Source organism: Felis catus, chromosome C1 (assembly GCF_018350175.1).
Source record: "Felis catus isolate Fca126 chromosome C1, F.catus_Fca126_mat1.0, whole genome shotgun sequence".
In the NCBI taxonomy this organism is placed as follows: Eukaryota; Metazoa; Chordata; class Mammalia; order Carnivora; family Felidae; genus Felis; species Felis catus.
In genome coordinates this window covers 102,292,883-102,315,877 of record NC_058375.1, presented here as the reverse complement: position 1 = coordinate 102,315,877, position 22,995 = coordinate 102,292,883, and the positions used below count along the sequence as shown (strand labels likewise).

Genomic DNA, 22,995 nt, shown 5'->3' with positions numbered 1-22,995 from the left:
GGTGAGGGAAGGACAGTTGGAGAAGACAAAGCTCAGAAGAAAGAAGAAAGGAGGAGTAGTCATCGCTCATAATGGCGAACACTCCTTTCGCATTTACTATGTCAGGTGCTTCCAACTCATCTCCAATGGATTAGGCACGATGATTTCCCCCATTTTACAGATGAGGAAAGTAAGGCAGCGAGGTGAAATGATTTAGTCATGGTCACACAGGGGGCAAATGGTGGTGTGGGGACAAGAACCAGTGTTTGGATTTTGGGGCCTGTGCCCACAGTGCCCATCCTTCTACATCAGGTAGGGAGGCTCACAGCCCCTCCTGAGAAGACAGGGGTGGAGGAAATAGACACTTCTCTCCTGCATCAGAACCAGTGTTGGGTGCCAGTCACACGTGTCTCAGCCAGGGCAACGCTCTGAAGGTTACCAAGCCAGCACAAGAAGCTGGGAAGAACCCGCAACCAGCCATGAAGCATCACACCTCTTTCAACAGCAAAGACTTAATCCACTTTCTGTCGGGTCTACCCAGGAGGTCGACCCCGAACTCTCTCCTTCAGCTTGGTCCACGTCAGCAGCATTGACTGGGGGAAAGAGGTGTAGCAGCCATAAAAACCTCAAAGGCATCGATGTCCTCAAGAAGGCAGGACAGCCAATTGACCTGGGCACACCGGCAGAAGCCAAGGGGCGGACACTGAACCAGGAGGCCTGGACCTGGGTCCTCAGTCCTAAGTAGAGGAATTAGGTGGATGATTTCAAAGTCCTCCCCTGCTCCAACATTCAATAATTCAATATTCCTTGAAAAAAAAAAGTTCCCTTAACCCGGAAACGTTACAGGTGAACCCTACAATGTTCAGAGATGGCCCAGGATTAAACAAAAACAAACAGAACAGAACGCATAATACTCGAACACTTTAACGGTGGTCACCTCTGTGTGGTGGAATTTTTTGCTCCTGTATGTTTTCCTGTGCTTTGTACTGTTTCCCCCACTGATCACCAATTCTTTGGGGGAAACATAAAAGTTATCTTAGAAAATCACAGCAAAGAAGCTTTCTATATAAAATTCAGCCCTTCCAGAGAAGGAACTGAAAATGGTTGGTTATGAATAAGGTACAGATTTCAGATCACATTTTTCATCATCAGCCTCGTGGAACCAGGAAAGCCAAGGTGGAGGTTTGTGGGGGAGAGGCTGTAGGTCACAAGGTCATGACCACCCCAGCCCAAATGGTCATTCCCTTCAGATAGAACCTATTCGTTTCGTGGGGACAATGAGGTGTCCGGGGGAGGAGAGAGGATCTCTGCCCATGTCCTTACAAGTCCTCTTTGTCTGCCGGCTCAGAGGCTGTCCGGAACAATGGCCCTGTTCATGTCTAATCCAGATGTACTTTGTTCATGTGAGTGGGGGACAGGTCGGGAACACCAGCAGAGGTCACAAAGCCAAGCCTCATGGAGGCAAGTTCACGCAATGCTAGGGCTTCTGGGCTCTCAGGAGCCAAGAAGCAGCGGGGGGATGCTGGGAGGAAGGGTCCCGTGGGCCGAGCCTGGCTCAGCGTCCCCACAGGAGGGGGCTATAGCTAAAGAGGGAGATGGGGAAGGAGGAGATGGGCATCTTCCACAGTGGTCAACGGGCCCTGACTCAGCTTTCTTTCTCTTGTTCAGCTGTAGACAACTGCAGGGAAGAATTCGGCTGAGAAAACCCGTTTGCATTTTTCACTCGAGATCCTCAGGGCAGACAGGAGCTGAACTCAGCCAGGAGTTGGGGTTCTCACATCAGGAGACCATTAGGGGAGGAGGGGGGAGTAGGAAGAGTGACACTGGGCCCAGGAGACCAATGTCTGAGTAGGGTCCTGACGGGTCCTGGAAAGGGTCAGATGTCCTGATGGACAGAAGTTGGAACAATTCCAGGTACATACCATCCGATGACTATTCCTAGAGGAACCTTAGGGACACCCGCAGAGGGGCTCCACGCCTGAACCCCGGCCTCACCAGCCTCCTGTTGCTGGGCAGCAGCGGAAGCCTAGCTTTTCATGCAGAGCCACCTCCCCGTTGGTGACACAGAAGGCAGGAGAGGCTGCCTACGCCTACTCTGGGCCCTCTGGCTTAGCAGTGGATGCCAGAGAGCAAGGGGGCCTTGAAAGGAAAGGCGCCTCCCCGTCATACCCCCTTTCTACCCCACAGCCAATTCTTTTGCCTTAGGATTAGAACTCTCTCCCCTTTGGACAATGGAATCTTACCAGAAACCCAATATAAAAACTGACCAAGGCTGCAGAGGTGAAGGCCCAGAGCCCCACCACCTACTGTCTCCCGAGGGTCCCCCTCCCTGTGTCCCTAAGGCACCTTTCTGGAACTTGAGGCTCTGGGAAGAACTTGAAAATCAGTACTCTAGGGCAGCAGGAACTGCAGTTACCAGACTGAGATAGGAGCTGCCTGCCTCGGGAGGCTTTGTCCTGAGAAAGGAGGAGCACAGAGACACGGCATGGATCATGCACCATGCAGCCGGTGCAGATCGGGGCCGAAGACCGTGCTGGTGCACGACAAAGGGCACCAGACTGGAAGTCAGGAAACCTGGAGTTTCAGCTGGACTCCACCATTTACTAGTCCTATTATCTGGAACATTATCATACAGCCTTCCTGGGCCTCAGTTTCCTTATCTGTAAAACTGGGATGATAATATTGACCCCGAGGGGTCACCGTGAGCACAGTATCTGACCAGGCAGACCTCAGTAAACATTAGCTGGATCTGAAAGAAATCAGTGAGAGCTGGCGCCTTGGGTTCAATGTCCACCCCTCTGGGCCAACTTCAGATTCATCACGACACTGGCCGCACAGTAACTGTCAAGAGATGCTTGTCTGCTCCTCAGGGAAAAACCTTGGTAAGAGAGTGCAAGGCTCAGCTCCTGGCGGGCTTGGGTCTGATCACACATTCTAGGGGGACACGCCAGCGTGAATGTCTCCGAAGCGTACAACCTGTGATTCGGCACGAGGTTGGGAAAAATCTTCAGGCAGAAAGAATGCCATGGAGCCTGACTCAGATGACCCAGACCACCAGCAGGCTACCGGCTGCCAGAATTATCCCGAAACACACATCTGTGCCATGAGGCCCAGAGCCAGTCAGCAGCTGCTCTCAGCGGGCCTGGGAAGGTTCCTTCCAGGCCTGTGCTCGTTGGGAACGACAGCATAGAAGGGCTCTCCCCCAACACACACTCAACCAGGTGCTGCTGGGAAGCCCCCTAGCAGAGCTAAGGTCCAGCATATCCCCCCTTCCCTGAGTGACCAGATAGTGACAAAGAAAGGACAGGAAAGAAAGGGGGGGCAGCTCCCACATCTGAGCACAAAAGGGTCTCTGCCAACCCTCCTGTGACATGAAGGGGTCAACTCTTAAATCATGATACTGTGGAAGGGGCTGGATGTTAGTCATCCATTAACAGCCTCATTAGTGATTAACAGCCTGGGTGACAGATTAAAGCCCGGGGTAAGACCCCGAGGGGAGGGGGTGATAAAGATAATCTGCACATGCTCAGCCGAGTTGCCTGAGCCGCCCAACCAGGACTCCTCGGAGTCTCCCCCGCCTCCTGGTCCACTCTGTCTTCAATCACAGTGTTCGCCCAAGTTACTGTAACAAACCACAGCCCTTAATAGTTTTATTCTATTTCCAACGACCGCAGTGAACTCCCTGCTAAGGACCACTCCACAGATAAAGAAACTTGTAGCCCATGGGTAAGGGGTGCCTGGAGATACCAGAGTTTTAAAGGCCGTGTGCTTCTACATCTGCCAATGCATACACTTCGTCCACACATGCCGGCCAAGTACTCAACCAGTCTCAGGTATATCTGCAGTAGTGGGAGACTTGGCTCTCTCCCTTCCATCTGGGGCCAGCTCTGGCTGTAGCTCTGTTCCCTCGGGCTTGTACCTCTTGGTCCTCCGTGGATCCACTGCTTAGAGAGCAATACTCTTCTACAGACTGCCCGTTAGCTATTGGGCAGCCTCCCAGGATGCCTCCCAAGTCACGATGGGGCTCAGTGACCCGAGTGCCTTCAACCCTTACTTAGGAAGTATAGACAGGAACCTCACACCATCACCTTCCATCTCCAGAACTTTCAGTCTCGCAGAGCTTGGGTTCACAATACTTCAGAGTCTGACTGGTACAGAGCATGAGAAATGTCACCTTCCTTGTTCTGGAAGCCATGCTTCTTTTAATGCTGCCAAACATCACATGACCTTCCTATCAGCCATGCCACTTTTAACTGTACACTGTATTTCTGTCAACCAAAGGTCTCCCCCACTACAAAAGCTTTTTAACAACACCTCTACATCTAATATATGTTCAGTTGCTTTGGGGGACCATGTGTAGGGCACTGGTAGGTATTCTAGCCAGACTTCCTGTTAGGATGCCCAACTAGCATTCTAGCCTTCTTATGTTTTTTAGGATCTCATTCCACACCCTTGAGAATTAACCACCTCTCCCTGCTTCCTGTCATCCGGGCCATTGATGAAAACGGTGGAGAAGGCAGAGAGCCCTTCACCATCCTGGACCATCTCCCTCCAGATGGAGACAGGGCTATGCTCAACCAGTTACTAAAGCCTTAGCACCAAGCTCACATTTTCCATCTTAATCCCAAGGGTATCATGAAAGACCTCACCAACGTCTTACTGACATCCGCATTTCCAAACCATCTAAATGTCTATCCTTGAGGAAGTGGCTAAATAAAAGGCTATTTGTCTCCACAACAGAATTCCACGCAATAGTTTAAAAATATGGTAAATGTATTTATTACAAGACATACATTTTTATGTTGGCAGCATGTATAACAGTCTATTCTCAAAGGGCACAGAATCCCTCTGTAGGCAAAGAACTGTATGCATTCCGTGTAAACGCACAGAAAAAAGTCCAAGGTGACACACGCTAAAGTGATGTTACCTGTGAGACCAGGATTGGGGTGGTACCCAAGGAGATAAGGATCTAAAAGTCAGTTTTTGTGAGAAGGCATTCACCTATTATATAACTAAAATAAAATCTTAAACCCCCCAGGTACAAGACATCTGGGGATTCCCACCATCCATCAGTTTACTGCTGGTTTCCAAAGGCAGAACAAGGCCAATGGAAAACAATTTGCGTCTAGTAAACACTGATCATTGTTTCCTGCCTGGATGCCGATAAACCCATCCCTTTCACAATTTGTTCAACGATCCTCCCTCCTCGCCCTTTGGAAAATGTTGCCCTTTGCAGCCGCTCACATCAACCTAGCAGATCTGGACCAAGCGGGTCAGGAATCTGTCTGCCCTGCGGCAAAACTCACCTGGGCTCGGGAATATGTTAGGAAGCTCCGTCAAAGTGAGCAAAGAATATAAACAAAGGCCACCTGGGCCACTCCGAAATGACCAGGGCTGCTGGCAAGGGTGGAGGGGTGGGGGGAATGACCATTCCAAGGGATGTTTCAGGGGTTTCCAAGGATCATGTCCCAAAGCAAGACAGCCGACAGTGACCCTCCAGAGACATCCGGACAGAAGAACCCCCAAGTGAAGCACCTACGTGAAGCCCTGACCCCTGCTTTTAGAGCAGAGCCCTTACGTTAATCCCTCACAAAAGAGAGGAGGAGAAAACACACCTTTCAGCGCATGGCACCTCGCTGCCCCTGCACCAAAGGGATGGCTTTGATTTGTTCTCATGACCAGTGGATCCTGCTGGGCCAGGGATCTCGAAAAATGTGCCGCGGCTTAGGGAAGATGTCTGGCTGGCATAAATAAATGTGGTGGGGAAGAGGGGCAGGATGGAGAGGAAGATGTTCAATGCGGTATGATCGGGCGCCCACCTGGGTTCTTGTCTACCTTCCGTTTACGGGAGGTCTTAGCAAATACATACAAACTCCAGACATCAGTATAAAAGTAAGGGTTAATCTATAAGGTTCCTTCTAACTCTGTGAAGTGGGGAGGCGGGGGGAAGGACACAAGAAAGGGAGGAAGAAGGGGAGAAAGGGAGAATGCCATAGCAGGTCTATGAAAATTTTTCTAGAAATGATCTGCTTGTCAAAACTGTTTTCCTTTATATTTAACAAAAGCCTTCCTGGCTGCAGTTCGAACACACGATCCCCCCTGACAGCCCCGGTGAATAAGGAGACGTCAGCTAGCACTCCGAGCTGCCTGGTCCCTGGCCCCTGCAGGTGCTCTCCTATGTGTGGCTCAGCGGCCTCCCCCTTTTCGAGGCCTCCCAGACCGGCCTCAGGGGGTGAAACTGCTCTTAATGACAGCCCCTCGCTCAGCCAGAACCACTGAGTTCCCAGAGTGGGATAAAGCAGGTCCTGGAGGGAGACGGGGATCAGGGAAGAGTTCTGAGAAATATGTTGTGCCTCAGCCACCGCAGGCTTTAACATCGTATCACGGCATACACGGAAGCACGTTGCTGTCTCTTCTGCACTACGGAGTGGAGCCAGCCAGTGGATGGACAGCTGCTTTGCTAGAAGGCTCCAAATTTGCTCCTGTTTTTCTAAATTATCCCAGGGAACAGACACGGCAAAACAACGAGCCCTCGTGGCAGGGGAGGAAAAGGGCAGGACACTAGACCCCTCTGCTCCACGGGGACTCAGGGCAATTACTCCCCTTAGAGCTGAGTGGCCGGCACCAAGTTATTCCCAGATTTTGAGGTCAGGTATCCAGAATGGCAGGCCAATGTTCCTCCCCTCCCCGGCTACACTGCCTACTTAGTCAGGGACTCTACCAGAGGGTCAGAGCCTCCTAGGAAAAAACCTTTACCTTCTCTCGAGCAAGGCTGCCTTTCCCGAAACTGCTACAGAGAGCCCCACGTCCACGGGGTTCGCCAGCCTCTTACCTTCATCCCAAAGGACTGCATTCGGGTGGCCACCTCTCTTCCGATCCTGCCCAGGCCAAGAATTCCCAGGATCTTTCCATTTAGCTCTGTTCCCATGAACTGCAAGCAAACAAGCAACAGGCAAGGAAGCCAAAGTGAGCGGCAGGGTGGACCCCAGGCACCGAGCCAGGCGGGGCGGGGCAAGACCGGCTGCTCACCTTCTTCCGTTCCCATTTGCCGTCCTTCATGGAAGCCGTGGCCTGGGGAATCTGCCTGCAAGGACAGACACAGGCTCAGCCGGGGCCCACGCAGGAGGCAGGGCTTGAGGTCTGACCGGCCGCCTCTGACAGTCATTCCCCTGGGGGCCGGGCTCAGTCTGGGTCCGGAGCTCAGGTACAGAGACACCGAGGGGGGTCAAGGGAGTAGAGCAGAGGGAAACCGCCCAGCGAGGCCTGACAGGGGAGCCCTGGGATTTCTGTCTCCAGCCAGGACTCCGGGTCAAGGTTCTGATTCCACCTCAACCACCAAGTGACTCTAGGCATGTAAGAAGTCAGAGCCAATCCTCCAGGGTTCCCAGGGATAATGAATGGGGTATTGAGCGACTCTGAAGACATCAGGTTCATTAAGGAAGTTCAAGGATTTTCATTTTATTTTTCCATCAAAGGCTGCCACCTGCATCTTCTACTGTATCAACAGACAGCTGGTTATTTAATTCTTCCTTACGGTTTCTTAAGCCGCAGCAGTCTCAGGCTACCCTAGGACGGGTGGGTGCCACGGTGCATACCAACTCCTACCCCAACACCCAGCCTATTTCCTCCTATTGGTTAAAACAAAGGTCTGAGTCTCCACCTGTTTTCTGGAGGGGACAAAGGAAGTTAGGGCAGAGTCAGAGGTGAGAGGGTAAGATTATGTCATCCAGGCTTCTCTGGAAGTGAAAAAGGGAGACAGGAGACAATGTTTAAAATGTTTAAGGAGCGGGGTGCTGGGTGGCTCAGTCAAACATCCAACTTCGGCTCAGGTCATGATCTCACAGTTCATGAGTTCGAGCCCAACGTCAGGCTCTATGAGGACAACCCAGTGCCTGGAGCCTTGCTTCGGATTCTGTGTCTCCCTCTCTCTCTGCCCCTTCCCCACTCACACTCTGTCTCTCTCTCAAAAATAAATAAAAATTAAAAAAATGTTTAAGGAGTACCTTCTCTATTTTAGACACTCCATAAGAAATGCATAGACAAGGGGCACCTGGGTGGCTCAGTTGGTTAAGCATCTGACTCTTGGTTTTGGCTCAGGTCATGATCTCACGATTTGTGGGTTCGAGCCCTACATCGGGCTCCAAGCTAACAGCACGGAGCCTGCTTGGGATTCTCTCTCTCCTTCTCTTTCTGTCCCTCCCCCCCCCCCCCCCCCCACCGCTGCCACCGCCTCCATGCAAGAGTGCTCTCTCTCTCTCTCTCAAAATAAAAAAATAAATTTAAAAAAATGCTTAGACACATCTTAGCACCTGTAATGCTCACAACATCTGCGTGGAGAGAGACAAGGCGGGGACTAAACACCCTGAGCAGGCATCACCCATTGGAAGTAGCTGAATTGACTCAAAGCCAAGGAGGACATCGCCCTCACAGTTAAACTCCAAAGTATTTAAATGCAGTCTTTCCCGCCAGTCACAAAACTCAGGGCGGTGTGTGTGTGTGTGCATGTGCACACGCACACAAGCATGAGTGTGTAAACAGAGAGATTCCAACATGCTGTTCATGTATCTCCATCTCACTGAATTCTTATAAAAAATACACTTCGTGGTCTACACATGGCCGACACACTTCCATCTGAGGGCTGGTTGAGGGGGGCATCTGTGCCCCCGTGACGTCACGGGTAAGCTCACAAAGCTCAAGTAACACACTTCACGGGGAGAAGCTCCCATCAGACCCATCAGGCCTCAGTAGTGGGTCCTCATTTCAGGAATGTCCCAAGGACAATGACTTGCCTTGAGGAAGTGCTCGCTTCTCAGCAAAGCTAGCCTGATAACATGCTCTAACCTAGTGAGACAGAGCCCACGGCCTCCTCTCAGGTCTGGCTCACTGCTACTCCCGAGCCCTGCTATGTCCTCCTCTCGGCCCTCCTGAGCCCACAGTACCATCTAAGACAGGTGCATGTGGCACCGTGGGGCACAAGACACTCCCAAGCCCCTCCAGCTGCTATACCCAGGCGCCCACGAGTCCTCCTCAGGCTTTAACACTTCGGGGTCCTCACAGGACCAGTCTGGGGAGGACCGTGATGGGGGCGAGGGGTCTCCCGAGAACCAAATGGTAGCCTCCTGACTCACAAAAGGAGAAGCTAAAGCGGGGGAGAGGTTGCATTCCCCTCTTTCTTTCTGTGTCACTGTTCTCCTGCACCTCAGGAACTCCTGCCATCTGTTCAAAGTCCCTCACTGTGAGGCCCATTCAGGCCCTCTCTCCACCCACACTGCCCAACGCTCTCAACCTCACATCCACGGCTCCCACTGTGCTGTCGCTACCCTGCTGGAAAAGCAGTCTGACCAGACACACAAGAAGGTATGAGAGACTAGCCGTCTTCCTTCCTTCCTTCCTTTCCTCCCTTCCTTCCTTCCTTTCCTTTTCTTTCTTTCCTTCTTTCTTTCCTTCCTTCCCTTTCTTTCTCTTTCCTTTCTTTTCTTTCTTTCCTTTCTTTTCCTTTCATTTCTTTTCCTTTCATTTCTTTCTTTCTTTCCTTCCTTTTCTTTCTTTCTTTTTTCTTTCTTTCTTTCTTTCTTTCTTTCTTTCTTTCTTTCTTTCTTTCTTTTCTTTTCTTTCTTTCCCCCTTCCCTTCCCTTCCCTTCCCTTCCCTTCCCTTCCCTTCCCTTCTTTCTTCCTTTCAGAAAGGCAGAGAGAGAGGGGGACAGAAGATCCGAAGCAGGCTCTGTGCTGACAGCAGTGAGCCCAATACCAGGCTCAAACTCACAAAATGGGAGATCATCACCTGAGCCGAAGTTGGACGCTCAACCGACTGAGCCACCCAGGCGTCCCACAGGGTGCTCATTTCTTAGTTTTGACGTATCTTTGATGAGTGAGGTTGTTGGATGAGAGGTTGGAAATTTCACTTCCTTGAAATCCTTCTACTTTAGTTGGGTCCTGGAACAGGAGAAAAATTATTCCTGGCTCCCAAGCCTTTCTTTCTACCTCCAGAGAAGAGTAAGAGAATTAATTAGATTAGAAAGCTGATAGAGAAGTCCCTCACTCAAAAAACAAAAACACCGCTGAATTTAACTGCACGAGGGAAACCAGGACATCGGGCTACTACAGTTGTCCAGGGGGAAATACATCCAGCCCCAAGGTTCTGGAAGCTGTAGACGGCCAGCTCAGGGACCCCATCCAGACTCTTTTCTCCAGTCTTTCCTCTTCACTGGCCATGAGTATCAGTGAATACCTAAGCGCTCCGGTAGGGGAAGAGTTAGAACAAAGGTCACTCCTCCAGACCCTGTCCCAGGAGGGAGAACAGGTTTGAGAGGGAGAGAGAGTTAATTTCTCAGCCCTAGAAGCCTCAGGCCCGAGTAGAGGAGTAAAGAGCACTGTCTGCCTAGGTCCCCCTGGTTTAAGGATCTAAGGGTGTGAGAAGGGACCCAGTGAACTTTCTGACCTGTCCACTGGCTTCTTGCCCTCCCCACTGACCACAGAAATGCCTATTCAACAGCAGTGCTCAATACCATCATTTTACTACCGAACACATTATGTGCACCATATCTATGAGTTCCTAGGCCGTCCCCTCTACTGAAGAGGCCTGCACTCCCAGAATTCCTGCTGGAAGAGCAAGACACGTGACCATTTGAGTTCTCTTGTGTTAAGAATCCACAGGTAGGTACAGGGATCCCAGAGCGGCTTTGCTCCATTCTGTTACAATAAAGAGCTGTAGGGACAGTGACAGAGTGAAGTCCTGAAGGCCAGGGGAATCAGTGAGGGACACAGCCTAGCTGGGAGATCCAGAGAGAGCTTCCTAGATGAATTAACACTCCTTCTTCATCGTGAGAATAAGAGTTATCCAGAGAAAGATGATGGAGAAGACTAGTTAAAAATTGTGTATCAGAGGCACCTGGGTGGCTCAGTCAGTTAAGTGTTTGACTCTGCTTCAGATCATGATCTCGGGGTTTAAGAGTTTGAGCCCTGTGTCAGGCCCTGTACTGACAGCTCGGAGCCTGGAGTGTGTTTCAGATTCTGTCTCTCTCTCTCTCTGCCTCTCCCCTGTGCTCTCTCTCAAAAATAAATAAACATGAAAAAAATTTTTAGGGGCGCCTGGGTGGCTCAGTCAGTTAAGCGTCCGACTTTGGCTCAGGTCATGATCTCACAGTCTGTGAGTTCGAGCCCCGTGTCGGGCTCTGTGCTGACAGCTCAGAGCCTGGAGCTTGCTTCAGATTCTGTGTCTCCCTCTCTCTCTGCCCCTCCCCTGCTCATGCTCTCTCTCTGTCTCAAAAATAAATAAAAACATTAAAAAAAATATTAAAAAAAAATTTAAATCTCAGCCTTATCATTAAAAAAGATGTATCAATATTTCAATATTGGCAAATTGGTTATGACTAATCCACCGTACTAATGTAAGATATTAATAATAGGGGAGGCTGAGTATGAAGTATATGGGAACTCTACTATCTTTACAACTTTTCTGTGTATCTAAAACTCTGAAAATATAAAGTTTATTGGGGCACCTGGGTGGTTCAGTCGGTTAAGCGTTCTGACTCTTGATTTCGGTTGAGGTCATGATCACACGGGTCATGGGATCAAGTCTCAGGTCATGACAGCATGGAGCTTGCTTGGGATTCTCTCTCCCTCTCTCTGCCCCTACACCTCTCTCTCTCTCAAAATAGACAAATAAACTTAAAAAAAAAAAAGTTTATTTAAAAAATCCCTATGCCAAGTCTCACCCATGCCAATTAAATCAGAATTTTGGGAGTGCAAGCCAGGCATTAGTATTATCATCTCAGATGATATCAATGTCCAACAAAGTTTGGGAACCTGTGGTGTATGAGAAGTCCCTGAGGCGTGGAGGCTGTTACATTTTGGCATTAGTTCACTCAAAAATGTTCCCAAGTAAATAAAAATGTTGAGCATTTCTTCTATTTTACATCTATGTGAAGTTAAATTAAAAAAAATTTTTTTTGTTTAATGTTTATTTATTTTTGAAAGAGAGAGAGAGAGTGTGTGTGTGTGAGTGGGGGCGGGGCAGAGAGAGAGGGAAACACAGAATCCGAAGCAGGCTCCAGGCTCTGAGCTGTCAGCACAGAGCCCGATGCGGGGCTCGAACCCCCAAACCGTGAGATCATGACCTGAGCCAAAGTTGGAGGCTTACCTGACTGAGCCACCCAAGCGCCCCTAGTTGAATTTTTAATAATGAGTGTGATAAAAATAAAGTAATGGAATGACTTGGGGAAAAAAAAGAGATAATCGGGAAGGATATTCCAGGGAGCAGAAACCTTATTTTTGAGGCTTAGAGTTCGAAAAGCCAGAGGGTGGCGTAGACAGCAGGAAACGACGAAAGAGCGTTCCGTAAAGGACTAATGGCCTTGACGCATTTTTAGCAGTCTGCGTGTCGCCAAACGTTTCCGGGTCACTTTGTTTGGGGAGGTCATAACAACTGACACACCAGAGAGACTGGCTCCGCTCAGGAGTCAGGGACTTACCTGGCCAGGCACATGATCATCCCGCAGGTGAGCTCCGCAGCACTGAGGCTGTTCCCATTGGGGGTGCTGAAGAGCAAAGGAGAGAGGGGACTTCAGTAAGTCCAGACCCCATATCTCCACTCCTGTCCCGACGGAAAGCCTTGAGTGCGTTGTGCTGGCTCTCCCGCCCTCTCACCTCACCCGCTCTTACAACCTCCAGCCCCATGCCTCCCCCCTGGGTTCTCCGATGGACCCTTCCCCTAATCCCAAGGCTAGAAGACAACCCCCTTGCCCTGACTCTATGTTTTCATGCAGAGGGACGTCCATTAGAGAAACACAGCTGGCCTCTTGACTCAAACTCGCTTCTCTGCAGGCAGAGAAGTGTCTCACTCGATGGGGAGATATAGATGTGGCTCAGTCCTTTTCTTTGCTCTCCCTCCTTTCAGGAACTACTTGCCTACAGAAAGCCCAGATTCCCGCTGTTCTGTGTCATCTGTCTTACCGGGGCTGCGCCCGAGATGGGTGAGCAAGTCCATCAGATTCAGGTCAGCCCACTGGCCACACACCTTCATCAAGTTGCCCAGCCTGGCTTCTATCAATCACAAAGCTAGTATTTTTACCTCCACCTGACTGACTTCTCCTCCTCTCTCTCAACAAGTTCTGAAGTGAGAAAGCTTCCTCACACCTTCACACACACAGCAATGCTGACTCTGCCCATTTCACAGACAGGAGAATAGAGCTGAAACTCACACAGGTATTTTTCTTTTCTCAAAGTCTCTTTGTTTTTTTTGTGAGGTTTTTGTTTGTTTGTTTTTTGTTTTTTGTTTTTGGAATAGTTTATTAAAACACATATTCACTGCTTCTTGGCCTTCTGGCTAAGATCAAGTGTAACACACATGTTTAGCCTCCTTTTTCCTTTATTGGATCTTTCCATCTCTGGAAATGAAAGTTACAAGGAGGAAAAAAATTAAGAGATCCTACCAAAAAAAAAAAAAAAAAGGTCAAGATAAAAGGATTCTCAGAGCCTGTCTTTCCACTTAGCGAAAACGCTAGACTGGGATGCTAGAGGAGGGGCAGGACTGGGGGCACTGCCTCTGTGTCCAGGGCAAGAACACAGGATGGGCTATGACCAATTAATCCCTCCGCTATAGGAGGAATCGGAGGGAAGGGAGGGCAAGATTTTGAGGACACGGCGTCCCAAGGGAAGGGAAGAGGCTGGAGAACAAAGAAGTGGGCTAGAATAACATTGCCACACCGTCTAAGTGCCAGACGGGAGCCAGAGGGAAGTGTGGCCTAGCCCTGGCACGCAGTCGTGACCTCTGCTCTGAGTTTCTGCAAAAACAGCTCTATTGGGACCCTTTCCCTCTTGGCCCTGGAGTGTGAAAGGGCAGCTGAGCTCCTGCCTGCAGAAGGGTGAGGGGAGGTGAGGAAGGGAAAGAATATAGTCACTCAACAAGCAAAGGCTGTGCTCGGCCAAGCAGAGCCCAGGAAAACCTGACCCCAGACGCAGTGGAGGGGAAGGGGCAACACTGGAGTAGGGAACGCAGACAGATGCACTAACATTCTTCCGTTTCCTGAACGAAGCTGCTGCTCAAACATCTGTGGGGTGGGCTTGGGAAGTGATTTGCGATTACAAAGAGAGCCTCCTGGTCAAAAACCTGGGGCACCACTATGCTGTGAGCACAGACCACCTGTCTGGGCTCAGCCTGGACCAGCCATCCTCCTGAAAGCCTTCTACTCTGCCCTGGCCTTCTTGAAGTTTTCCCCTCCCCGCTTGTGGTGAGCCTCCACATGCCTTCCCGGGCTCCTCGACTTACTTCATGACCAGAACGCCCTTCCTGGTGGCAGCCTCCAGGTCGACGTTGTCCACACCCGTGCCGGCCCTGCCCACCACCTGGAGCCTCTCTGCTGCGTTGATGACATCAGCAGTCACCTTGGTGGCTGAGCGGACGATGAGGCCTTCGCAATCCTGAGACAGAAGAAACATCTGGGTCCACAGTCGGTCTTCCAGACCTCCTAGCACCTCTTTGCCCAAAGTGGGAGTTCTTGCCTGCCAGCTGACTTTGGATATATTCAGAGTAAGGAAGGGTCCGCCGTTAGTCAGGCCTGGAGTCAAGTCCCGGCTCCCTCCCCTAAGAGCTCAGAATTCGAGATCTGGCCTCCTCCAGTGCATGAGAAAATGAGCTAGGATAGGTATCGCACCTGGCAGGCTCTCTGGCCCCACTCAACGGACATGACCTCCTCCATCGGACACTGCCCCGCTCAACAGACATGACCTCTCCCGTCGGACACTGCTGCTGAATGGAGAGGTGGGACCAAGTTCTACTTTGTAAGCCCCTATGACTGGCACATGCGAGGTGCTGGCTGTCTGAGTGACTAAAAAGTGAGGAAAAGACAAACTGTTGAAAGAAAGACATTTCCTAAAATACAGACCAAAGTAAGAGGATGAAGGGAGAACAGTTCAACCAGTCTATAGCTGTTGAGAAACACAGGCCATTTTAGACTAAAAAATATGCATACTTTCTGGATGCATTGAAGCCGCTTTACTTGTGCTAAGTTAGACCTCAAGACAAGCTTTCTTGGGCTCTTCCAGAATCCTGTGATATGTTCTCTGAATAAGGATACTGTTGCCCAAACACTCAGTGAGAGTCCCCAGGAAATGGGCCAGGTGCACGGGGGCCCGCTCTGCCCCAAACTGGCTATCCGGGGCTGCTGAGGAGGCAAGTGCTGTTGCAAAAGCAGGAAGCTGAGGATCAGGAGGCTGGGGTTCCAGTTCCAGGTCTGCCAAAGTTAAGGCGGGTCACGGTGCTAAGTCACCTCCCCCACCCCTGGTCTTCACCTGTAAAGTAAGAGGGACGGAGCAGACGCCCCATGTCTGATCTGACCCCACTGATGTAAGCCGCTCCGCTATTTCCCCTGGCAGAGCTCTCACCTGGAAGCCATGAGAACCTTCTCCCTTCCCTGCCCACCACACACACTGGGAGGACAGAGAAAGGCCACTGTATCCGGCTCCCCAGGCTCCGCACGGGGGTCTTCTAAGCACTGGAATGACTGCTCAGCAAAAGTTGTAAAATTTTTCCTCTGGAGGTGCTTATGCCTCATGCATGCTCCCTGGTGGGGGAGGCTGTGCCTGACCACAGAGAGCCCTTTCACGTCCACAGTTCTGAAACAGAACCTCAGAATGTGAGACTCCAAGGAACACGTGACCAGCCTCTGGTCCAACTGCATTTCACAGATGAGAAACAGAAGCCTGACAAAATTCAGGATGCCCGTGTCCCCTCTTCCTGCCCTTTTCATGCCTTCCTTCCACCTATGGGGTGCCTGGTAGGTATGTAGCCGGCATTATGCTAGACTCCGTCAACACAAGAGGAGTAAGTCATAGTCCCACCCCTCAAGGAGCTCACAGTGACAGACATGCCAAAACTCACCATTACGCATGTATGCTGTGACCTCGGAACGTACAAGGCACACGCACACGGAAAAGTTAGAGGAACCGAACACCCCATCTGGGCTCACTGCCAACACTGGCCAACGCCAGGGAGAATCTCGAGGGTGCTTGAAATTCCTCCCTATAAAGCAGCCTCGTTGGACATGAGCCAATGCCTGGGCACATGGGGACACTGCTGACTGTCCCACATTCAAGTCCACTACTCTTAGCTCCAAAGCAAAGGATCCCCATGCCTGGCCACCCACTACCAACTTTTCCAGGTACAGCGAACTTCTCTTCCATGAAACCTTTGCCAACAACCCTGGATTTAACATCACTCCCTCTTCCTATTTTTGTATCATCTGTTTTACAGTCAGGTGTTCTCGGTCTGACCTGCAATTTGGTCTCTTCATCTATATGTTACATCTCTAAAGCAGGTTATTTTAATAGCTGATAACTTACTTTTTAAAATACCTTATTATTTTGATAGCTAGAATACTCCATTGAATAAATGAATTCAGTGATTTGAGAGGCCATGGAAACCTACCCTCACCATTCTCCCCACCACCACCTTCCTTCCCTAAATAATTCAAACATGTCACATGATCAAAAATGCACCACTGTAGGGGTGCTTGTGTGGCTCAGTCGGTTGAACGTCCGACTTCAGCTCAGGTCATGATCTCGCGGTCCGTGAGTTCGAGCCCCACATAGAGCTCTGTGCTGGCAGCTCAGAGCCTGGAGCCTGCTTCATCCAGATTCTGTGTCTCCCTCTCTGCACCTCTCCAGCTCACACTTTTGTCTCTCTCAAAAATAAATAAACATTAAAAAAAAATTTTTTTTTTAAATCCACCACTGGAAATTCCTTCTCCTGTCTGTGATAAGGAGGCAGAAGACCTATACAACAGCATTCAAGAGTTCTGTGAGCATAAGAATAAGTCAAGGGGTGCCTGGGTGGCTCAGTTGGTTAAGCATCCGACCTTTGGTTTCCGCTCAGGTCATGATCTCACAGTCTGTGAGTTTGAGTCATGATTGGGCTCTGTGCTGACAGTATGGAGCCTGCTTGGGATTCTCTTTCCTCTCTCTCTCGAAAATAAACTAATAAACTTTAAAAAAAAATTTAAAAAAAAAAAAAAAAGAAAGAAAGGATAAGTTAGGAGAGAACCAGGACGAAAATGTTCAGGAACTGACAAATTGCTCAACAGAACCAAATGGGTACCTGGCAAACAGAGCCATGTGTGCCTGGAATAGACAAACAGATCTGTGTCTGTCTGGGAATTGAGAAAATGATAAAGGTAGTATTCAAACTGATGGGGATAGGAAGAGCTATGTGATAAATGGTATGAGGAAAATTTAGAAAAAATAAATAAATTTCTATCTCACTATAGATTTTTAAAAATCCAGAAGAATTAAAGAATTTTTTTAAAGATAAGCAATAGGGGGCGCCTAGGTGGCTCAGTCGGTTAAGAGTTCGACTCCAGCTGAAGTCATGATCTCACGGTTCAGGAGTCCCAGCCTGGCATCGGGCTCTGTGCTGATGGTTCAGAGCCTGGAGCCTGCTTTGGATTCTGTGTCTCCCTCTCTCTGTCCCTCCCCACCCCTCACTCAAAAATAAGTAAACATTAAAAAAATAATAAATAAATAAATAAATAAATAAATAAAAGCGGATAAGCATTAGAAGAAAATGTAAGGGGATATTTTTATGATCTCAGGATGGGGAAACTTCATAAGCAAGGCCCAAATCCCAGAAACCGTAAAAGAAAACACTGACAAATTTGATAACTTTTCAAATGTAAATTTCTTCCTTTCTTTCATCCTTCCTTTTTTTTTTTTTTTTTCAAAGTAAGCTCTAAACCCCAGGACCCCAGAGATCAAGATCAAGAGGCTCAGGCTCTACCATCTTTTAAATGTAAATTTCTTATGGAAAAAATCCCCTAAACAAAGTTAAAGGAAAGTGATGCGTTAACATGCGGAAAAACTCTTTGCACCATGCATAGCGGAACAAAGACTCAACACCAAAAATAATAAAGGCTTCTTACAAATCTTTCTTTTTTTTAATGTTTATTTATTTTTGAGAGAGAGAGAGAGAGAGAGAGAGAGAGAGAATGAGCCGGGGACTGCAGACAGAGAGGGAGATACAGAATCAGAAGCAGGCTCCAGGCTATGGGCTGTCAGCAAGCACAGAGCTGGATGCAGGGCTCGAACCCACAAGCCATGAGGAGATCATGATCTGAGCCAGAGTCGGATGCTTAACCAACTGCACTACCTAAGCACCCCAATCAGCACATATTTCTTGAGAGCTTCCTGGTGACCCCTCAAAACACCTGCACTTTTTTTTTTTTAATTTTTTTTCAACGTTTTTATTTATTTTTGAGACAGAGAGAGACAGAGCATGAACGGGGGAGGGGCAGAGAGAGAGGGAGACACAGAATCGGAAACAGGCTCCAGGCTCCGAGCCATCAGCCCAGAGTCTGATGCGGGGCTCGAACTCACAGACCGCGCGAGATCGTGACCTGGCTGAAGTCGGACGCTTAACCGACTGCGCCACCCAGGCGCCCCAAAACACCTGCACTTCTAGGTACCATCCCCTCCTCGGGTTACAGGTCAACCCTCCAAGACCTGGGTCCAAGCTGCCGGCTCCTCTACTTAGGCAAACCGCAGCCCCGTGTCAATCCGCCCACGTCCTCCGTGCAGTTTGCTGTGACTACAACTTTCTTCTCCGGTGTCCTGCAGTCCATTTGGGCACCTCTCGATGCTGCACCCACTCTGCCGTCTAATGCTCTCTGCAGCTGCCTTAGAGCTGGAAAACAGCCAGTGTTCTGCTGGATTTATAGCTGTTCCGGACAAAACCATGCTAACTCAGCAGTGGAAAGCTGTTCACGTTTCTCAAGTTCAAACTTGCTTCCTTTCCCAAAGAGGACAGGCTTGGCCTTGAGGGTGATGCTAGCTAGCATTGCTGGTGCCTCTGATTTAAATCTCGAGGGAAGCGGAACTCTCCAGGTCATGTTCCCCAGCTACAGAGAATGCAGGGAGATGCTGTTTAGCACAATGTGTGCCACCCTGATTAAGTACATGGCTACCTTAACTGTTGCAAATTACATCCCTGTGCAAAGGCTGGGAACTTGATTTTTTTTTTTTAATTTTTTTTTTCAACGTTTATTTATTTATTTTGGGACAGAGAGAGACAGAGCATGAACAGGGGAGGGGCAGAGAGAGAGGGAGACACAGAATCGGAAACAGGCTCCAGGCTCCGAGCCATCAGCCCAGAGCCTGACGCGGGGCTCGAACTCCCGGACCGCGAGATCGTGACCTGGCTGAAGTCGGACGCTTAACCGACTGCGCCACCCAGGCGCCCCATGAACTTGATATTTTAACGGAGCCTTTCAAAGGATGGAATCTTGCATGGAAGTTTTTCCCCTTATCTTTCTTAAAATTCTGAGATAAAGATGTAAATGTGCTCAGTAAGTTAAATGCATTACTACTAGCATGTGGTTTAGTGGTTTCTGACCGGCACTGCTATTCAATAAAACAGAAGAAAAATCTATGTATCACTAAGTTTATTATTCCAAGACAGTGTTTTCCAAACTGTTTTGACTAAGACTTACAGGAAGAAACATCTATTTGAGTTGTGATTTTACACTCACTAACCACATAGGCACAAGTGCCCACATCATTGAAACAAATTTCATGACATAATACTCAGCCTATCTGCTCTGCTCCCTGCTACTTTGTTTTTTTAAAATGCTAATCATGACCCACAAAACCAGCTACCCGCTATCCACAGCGTGCGGGGATCTGCTTTGAGTCTGAAAAGCACCATTCTCAGGGGTCATTGTACTTTCTCACCACGGAGCCAGTGAGAGCAAAACTGTGCCAGCCCTGAACAGCGAGGAGTGGGTACAGAGGCCAGGCCTGGGCCGGCAATGCGCTCCAGCTTCCCTCCGCGTTAAGAAGATTTAAATGGGAGAGGGCAGGAGGCACTAACACAGATCCCTCTCCACCCAGAGTAAAAAAGACACTGTGGATATGAGGCCCCTCCAGGGGGCTGCCTAGGTCGACTAATTGATGTTCTGAAGTGAATGTTTTACAAAGACAGTCACGAAGGCTTGGGGGGCTCCAACAGCCCAGCAAGACAGATGCCAGCCAGTAGCTGACAAAACACCCCTCCTCTCTTGCCAGGATCTGTCAGTGCCTTTAAGATGTCCTTCCAAGTTGTAGCTCCAGACTCCAGCAACCCACCCAGCCAACTTCGCAACTTCATGGAACCCCTCCAGTACTGGTGAGGCCTGGATTCTGCTCAGTTCTGCCTGTATCCCGCACCCTGTCCCTCCCTGGAAATCCTAGAAATTAGGATTTCTAATTTCCACAGGAAAGCTGCAAAGCCCCAGGGGAGGCCACTCTTCCCAACCTGGTGTTCTGGCGGAGGGGAGGGTCAGAAGCTGGTCTAGAGGCCACAGCACTACCTTCTGGCCACTGCGGAGTCAAGGCCACTGACAGCATCCATACAAAAGAGAAGGCAACAAGATGAGGTGCCTGCCTCCCATCCGGCCCTACCTTGGATCAGGTCCTGAGCCCCTGTCCCCCACCCCCATTCAGACCCATCAGCCCCCTTGTCTCCACTTTTGCAGCAGCAGAACAGGCAGAAGCTAGGTTGCCGCGTGGTCTCACTTGGCACTCAAGTACTGTGTCATCTGGCCAATACTCTCAGGAGTGATGGCCAGGCTCCCTAACTAGTCCACACACCTCTTGAAGGCAGGGACCAGGCAGACACTTCTCTAAGAACAGGACGGGGTCTGGATAACCAGATACACCACCGTGGCGGTGAAGGGCCGGGGCGGACGGGGAGGGACACGCAGATACGAGGGCAGACAGGGAGCACAGGCAGTTTCCAGGACATGTGGTTCCGGCACAGCGAAAGCAACTGCTGCCGCCTCTGTGGTTTGCTTCAAGGGGCCCTCCGAGGAGAAAATGGAGGGGGTGGATGTGCGCCGGGGTTGAGCGAGGTTGGTAGGAGGCGGCACTGCGGGGCTGTGGGAGTTGGGGGGTGGGAGAGAATACGGTGGGGCGCGGACGGGGGGGGGGGCGTGGAACTAGTGAAGAGCTCACAAAGTAAGTGCCCTAAGGTTGCACGAGGTCACCAAACCTCACCGGACCAAGGCAGAGGAAGCCTTGAAGCAGATTGCGCTAACTGTGCAGCACGGCAAACTGATACATGTCTGAGAAAGATTTGCTAAGAAACAGAAATGTCCGGGGGGCTTTTGGGATCGGATTCGAACCCAGGCTGGTCATTCGTGACCAGCGATAAGGCCAACCATAAGGCAGGCGGGCATGGGCTTTAAAGCCTGGAGCCCGGGCGCCGTGGCGGCAGCTGCAGGGGCGGCCCGGGGACCTCTGGCGCCCCCCGGCCGCCCCCCTTCCCTCCGAGAGCTTTCTGGAGGCCGAGGGGCGGGGAAAACTCGCGGCAGTCTTGCATCAGACGAAAGGCGGGTACGGCGTTTGCTGCCCCAGCCGGGCCGCCTTCCCTGCAGCCTCTCCGGCGGCCACGAGACTGGCTGGGACTCCGCCAACGCCCCGGCCACCCCCCAAGGAAGGCTGTACTTGCCGGGCGAGCCAGGACCTGGCCCAGGAAGGATCGCCGGTCCCTGGGCTCCCCGCGGCGAAGCTACTTTGGCGCCCCTTCCCCCAGTGCCCCGGCGCCCGGGTAGGGGGCGGCGCAGGGCTGCCAGGGCCACAGCGCGCGAAGGCTCAGGGGAGCCGCGCTGGCATCCTTCGGGCAGCCCGCAGGACCAGTCCGGGCAGCCTTCACTTTGCAATGCCGGCGGGAAGCGAGCCAGCGCGAAACACGCGGTTGCAAACTGAACGCAAAGTTTGCATCCTGCAGCTCGCGGCTGTTTCTTCTCCTTCTCCTCCCTCCCCCAGTTTCCAATCTCAGGAGGCCCCAGGACTGACTGGTACCGGGGACGGGGAGTGGGGGGTGGGGCGCGCTGGCCCCGGCCCGTCTCGGCAGAGGATGCCACCGAGCCCCCGTCTTTCTCCCGCTCGCCTTACCTGCAGCTCGGCTATCAGCTCCTCTTTGCTCAGGTTCTGCTTCTCCACCACCTGCAGCCCTCCATCTTGCAGGATCTTCCGGCAGCAAGGGTCCAGGCTGTCACTGATGAGCACTTTCCGCAGATTTGCAAAGGCCATTGCTGGAGTCTGCCTCGGAATCGGCCGCTCGCGCGGGGCAGGAGCACCTAAGTCTAGGAGCTGTGGTTACTGCTGGCGGGCTGGTGTAACTGGGCAGGATTCACGAGCTCCCGCGCCCCTTTTATCGCCCCCTTCTGCTTATACGGCCTCCTTCTGATTGGACAAAAATACTCAAAACTCTAGGTGACTCCGCCTCCTCCTCGAGGCTCTGAGCCTTTAGTTCCCCGCCCCCTTTATTATGCTCCCGCGGTGAATTTCTCAATCTCAGCCAAAGCCCTTCCCTACACCTGGTGAGCATATAGAAGCACAATTTGCGCTGACTAGCTGATTCGTATCTGAAACAGAAATATTTGTTCTCACCGTGAGAGAAATGTTTCATGTTCACTTCTTTCTGTCTCAGAACATATTCAATAATTCTTTAACAAGAATTCATTGAAATGTACAAGGCACCGCGCTGGATGTTGAAGGGGCAAAGACATCCTGTGGTGGGCTAACACCGAGGGTACCAAAGGCAGACACGGAAAGCTAAAAAGTAAGAAGCAATAGGAAACTTTCTGAGACCTCACAAAGCAGTGCTTAATTACAGATGGATGACGTAATGAGAATTACGAGTATGAAAGAGAACAAGGACGAGATGCATTTACAGCAGGCAGAATTTTTGTTAGAGCTCCCCATTTTCCTCTTCCCCCACTTCTTCTCTGATTATGAAAAAGACAAAAAGAATGTGAGATGTCAGTCTGGTCTAACTTCTACGCTGACCAAGGAGGCACTTACCATCTCTTAACTCCTTTATGTTTAAACCCCACAACAAATATACTATTCCATGCCCCTCTTTACAGAAATATTGGGAAAATCCGTTTTGGATTATTTAAGGTCATCTAGAATCAAAAGCAGCATCAGGCATGCTCCCAGGTGAATTAGAATTCAGTTCTGTTAACTTGTCCAGACATTAGCTGT

General features: G+C 50.5%; 1 protein-coding gene across 1 annotated transcript in view; it reads right to left on the bottom strand.

Annotated features, from left to right (window-relative positions):
• The window catches only part of PHGDH (phosphoglycerate dehydrogenase), a 32,593-nt gene extending 10,441 nt beyond the window's left edge, over window positions 1–22,152 (bottom strand). The window contains exons 1-5 of the mRNA XM_003990517.6: window positions 21,901–22,152; window positions 14,246–14,397; window positions 12,450–12,515; window positions 7,009–7,063; window positions 6,812–6,910 (exon numbers count right to left, since the gene is read on the bottom strand). Coding sequence (XP_003990566.4) covers window positions 6,812–6,910; window positions 7,009–7,063; window positions 12,450–12,515; window positions 14,246–14,397; window positions 21,901–22,038 — 510 coding nt within the window. The 5' untranslated portion in view covers window positions 22,039–22,152. The remainder of the gene's footprint in view (window positions 1–6,811; window positions 6,911–7,008; window positions 7,064–12,449; window positions 12,516–14,245; window positions 14,398–21,900) is intronic.
• Between the last annotated feature and the right edge of the window lie 843 nt (window positions 22,153–22,995).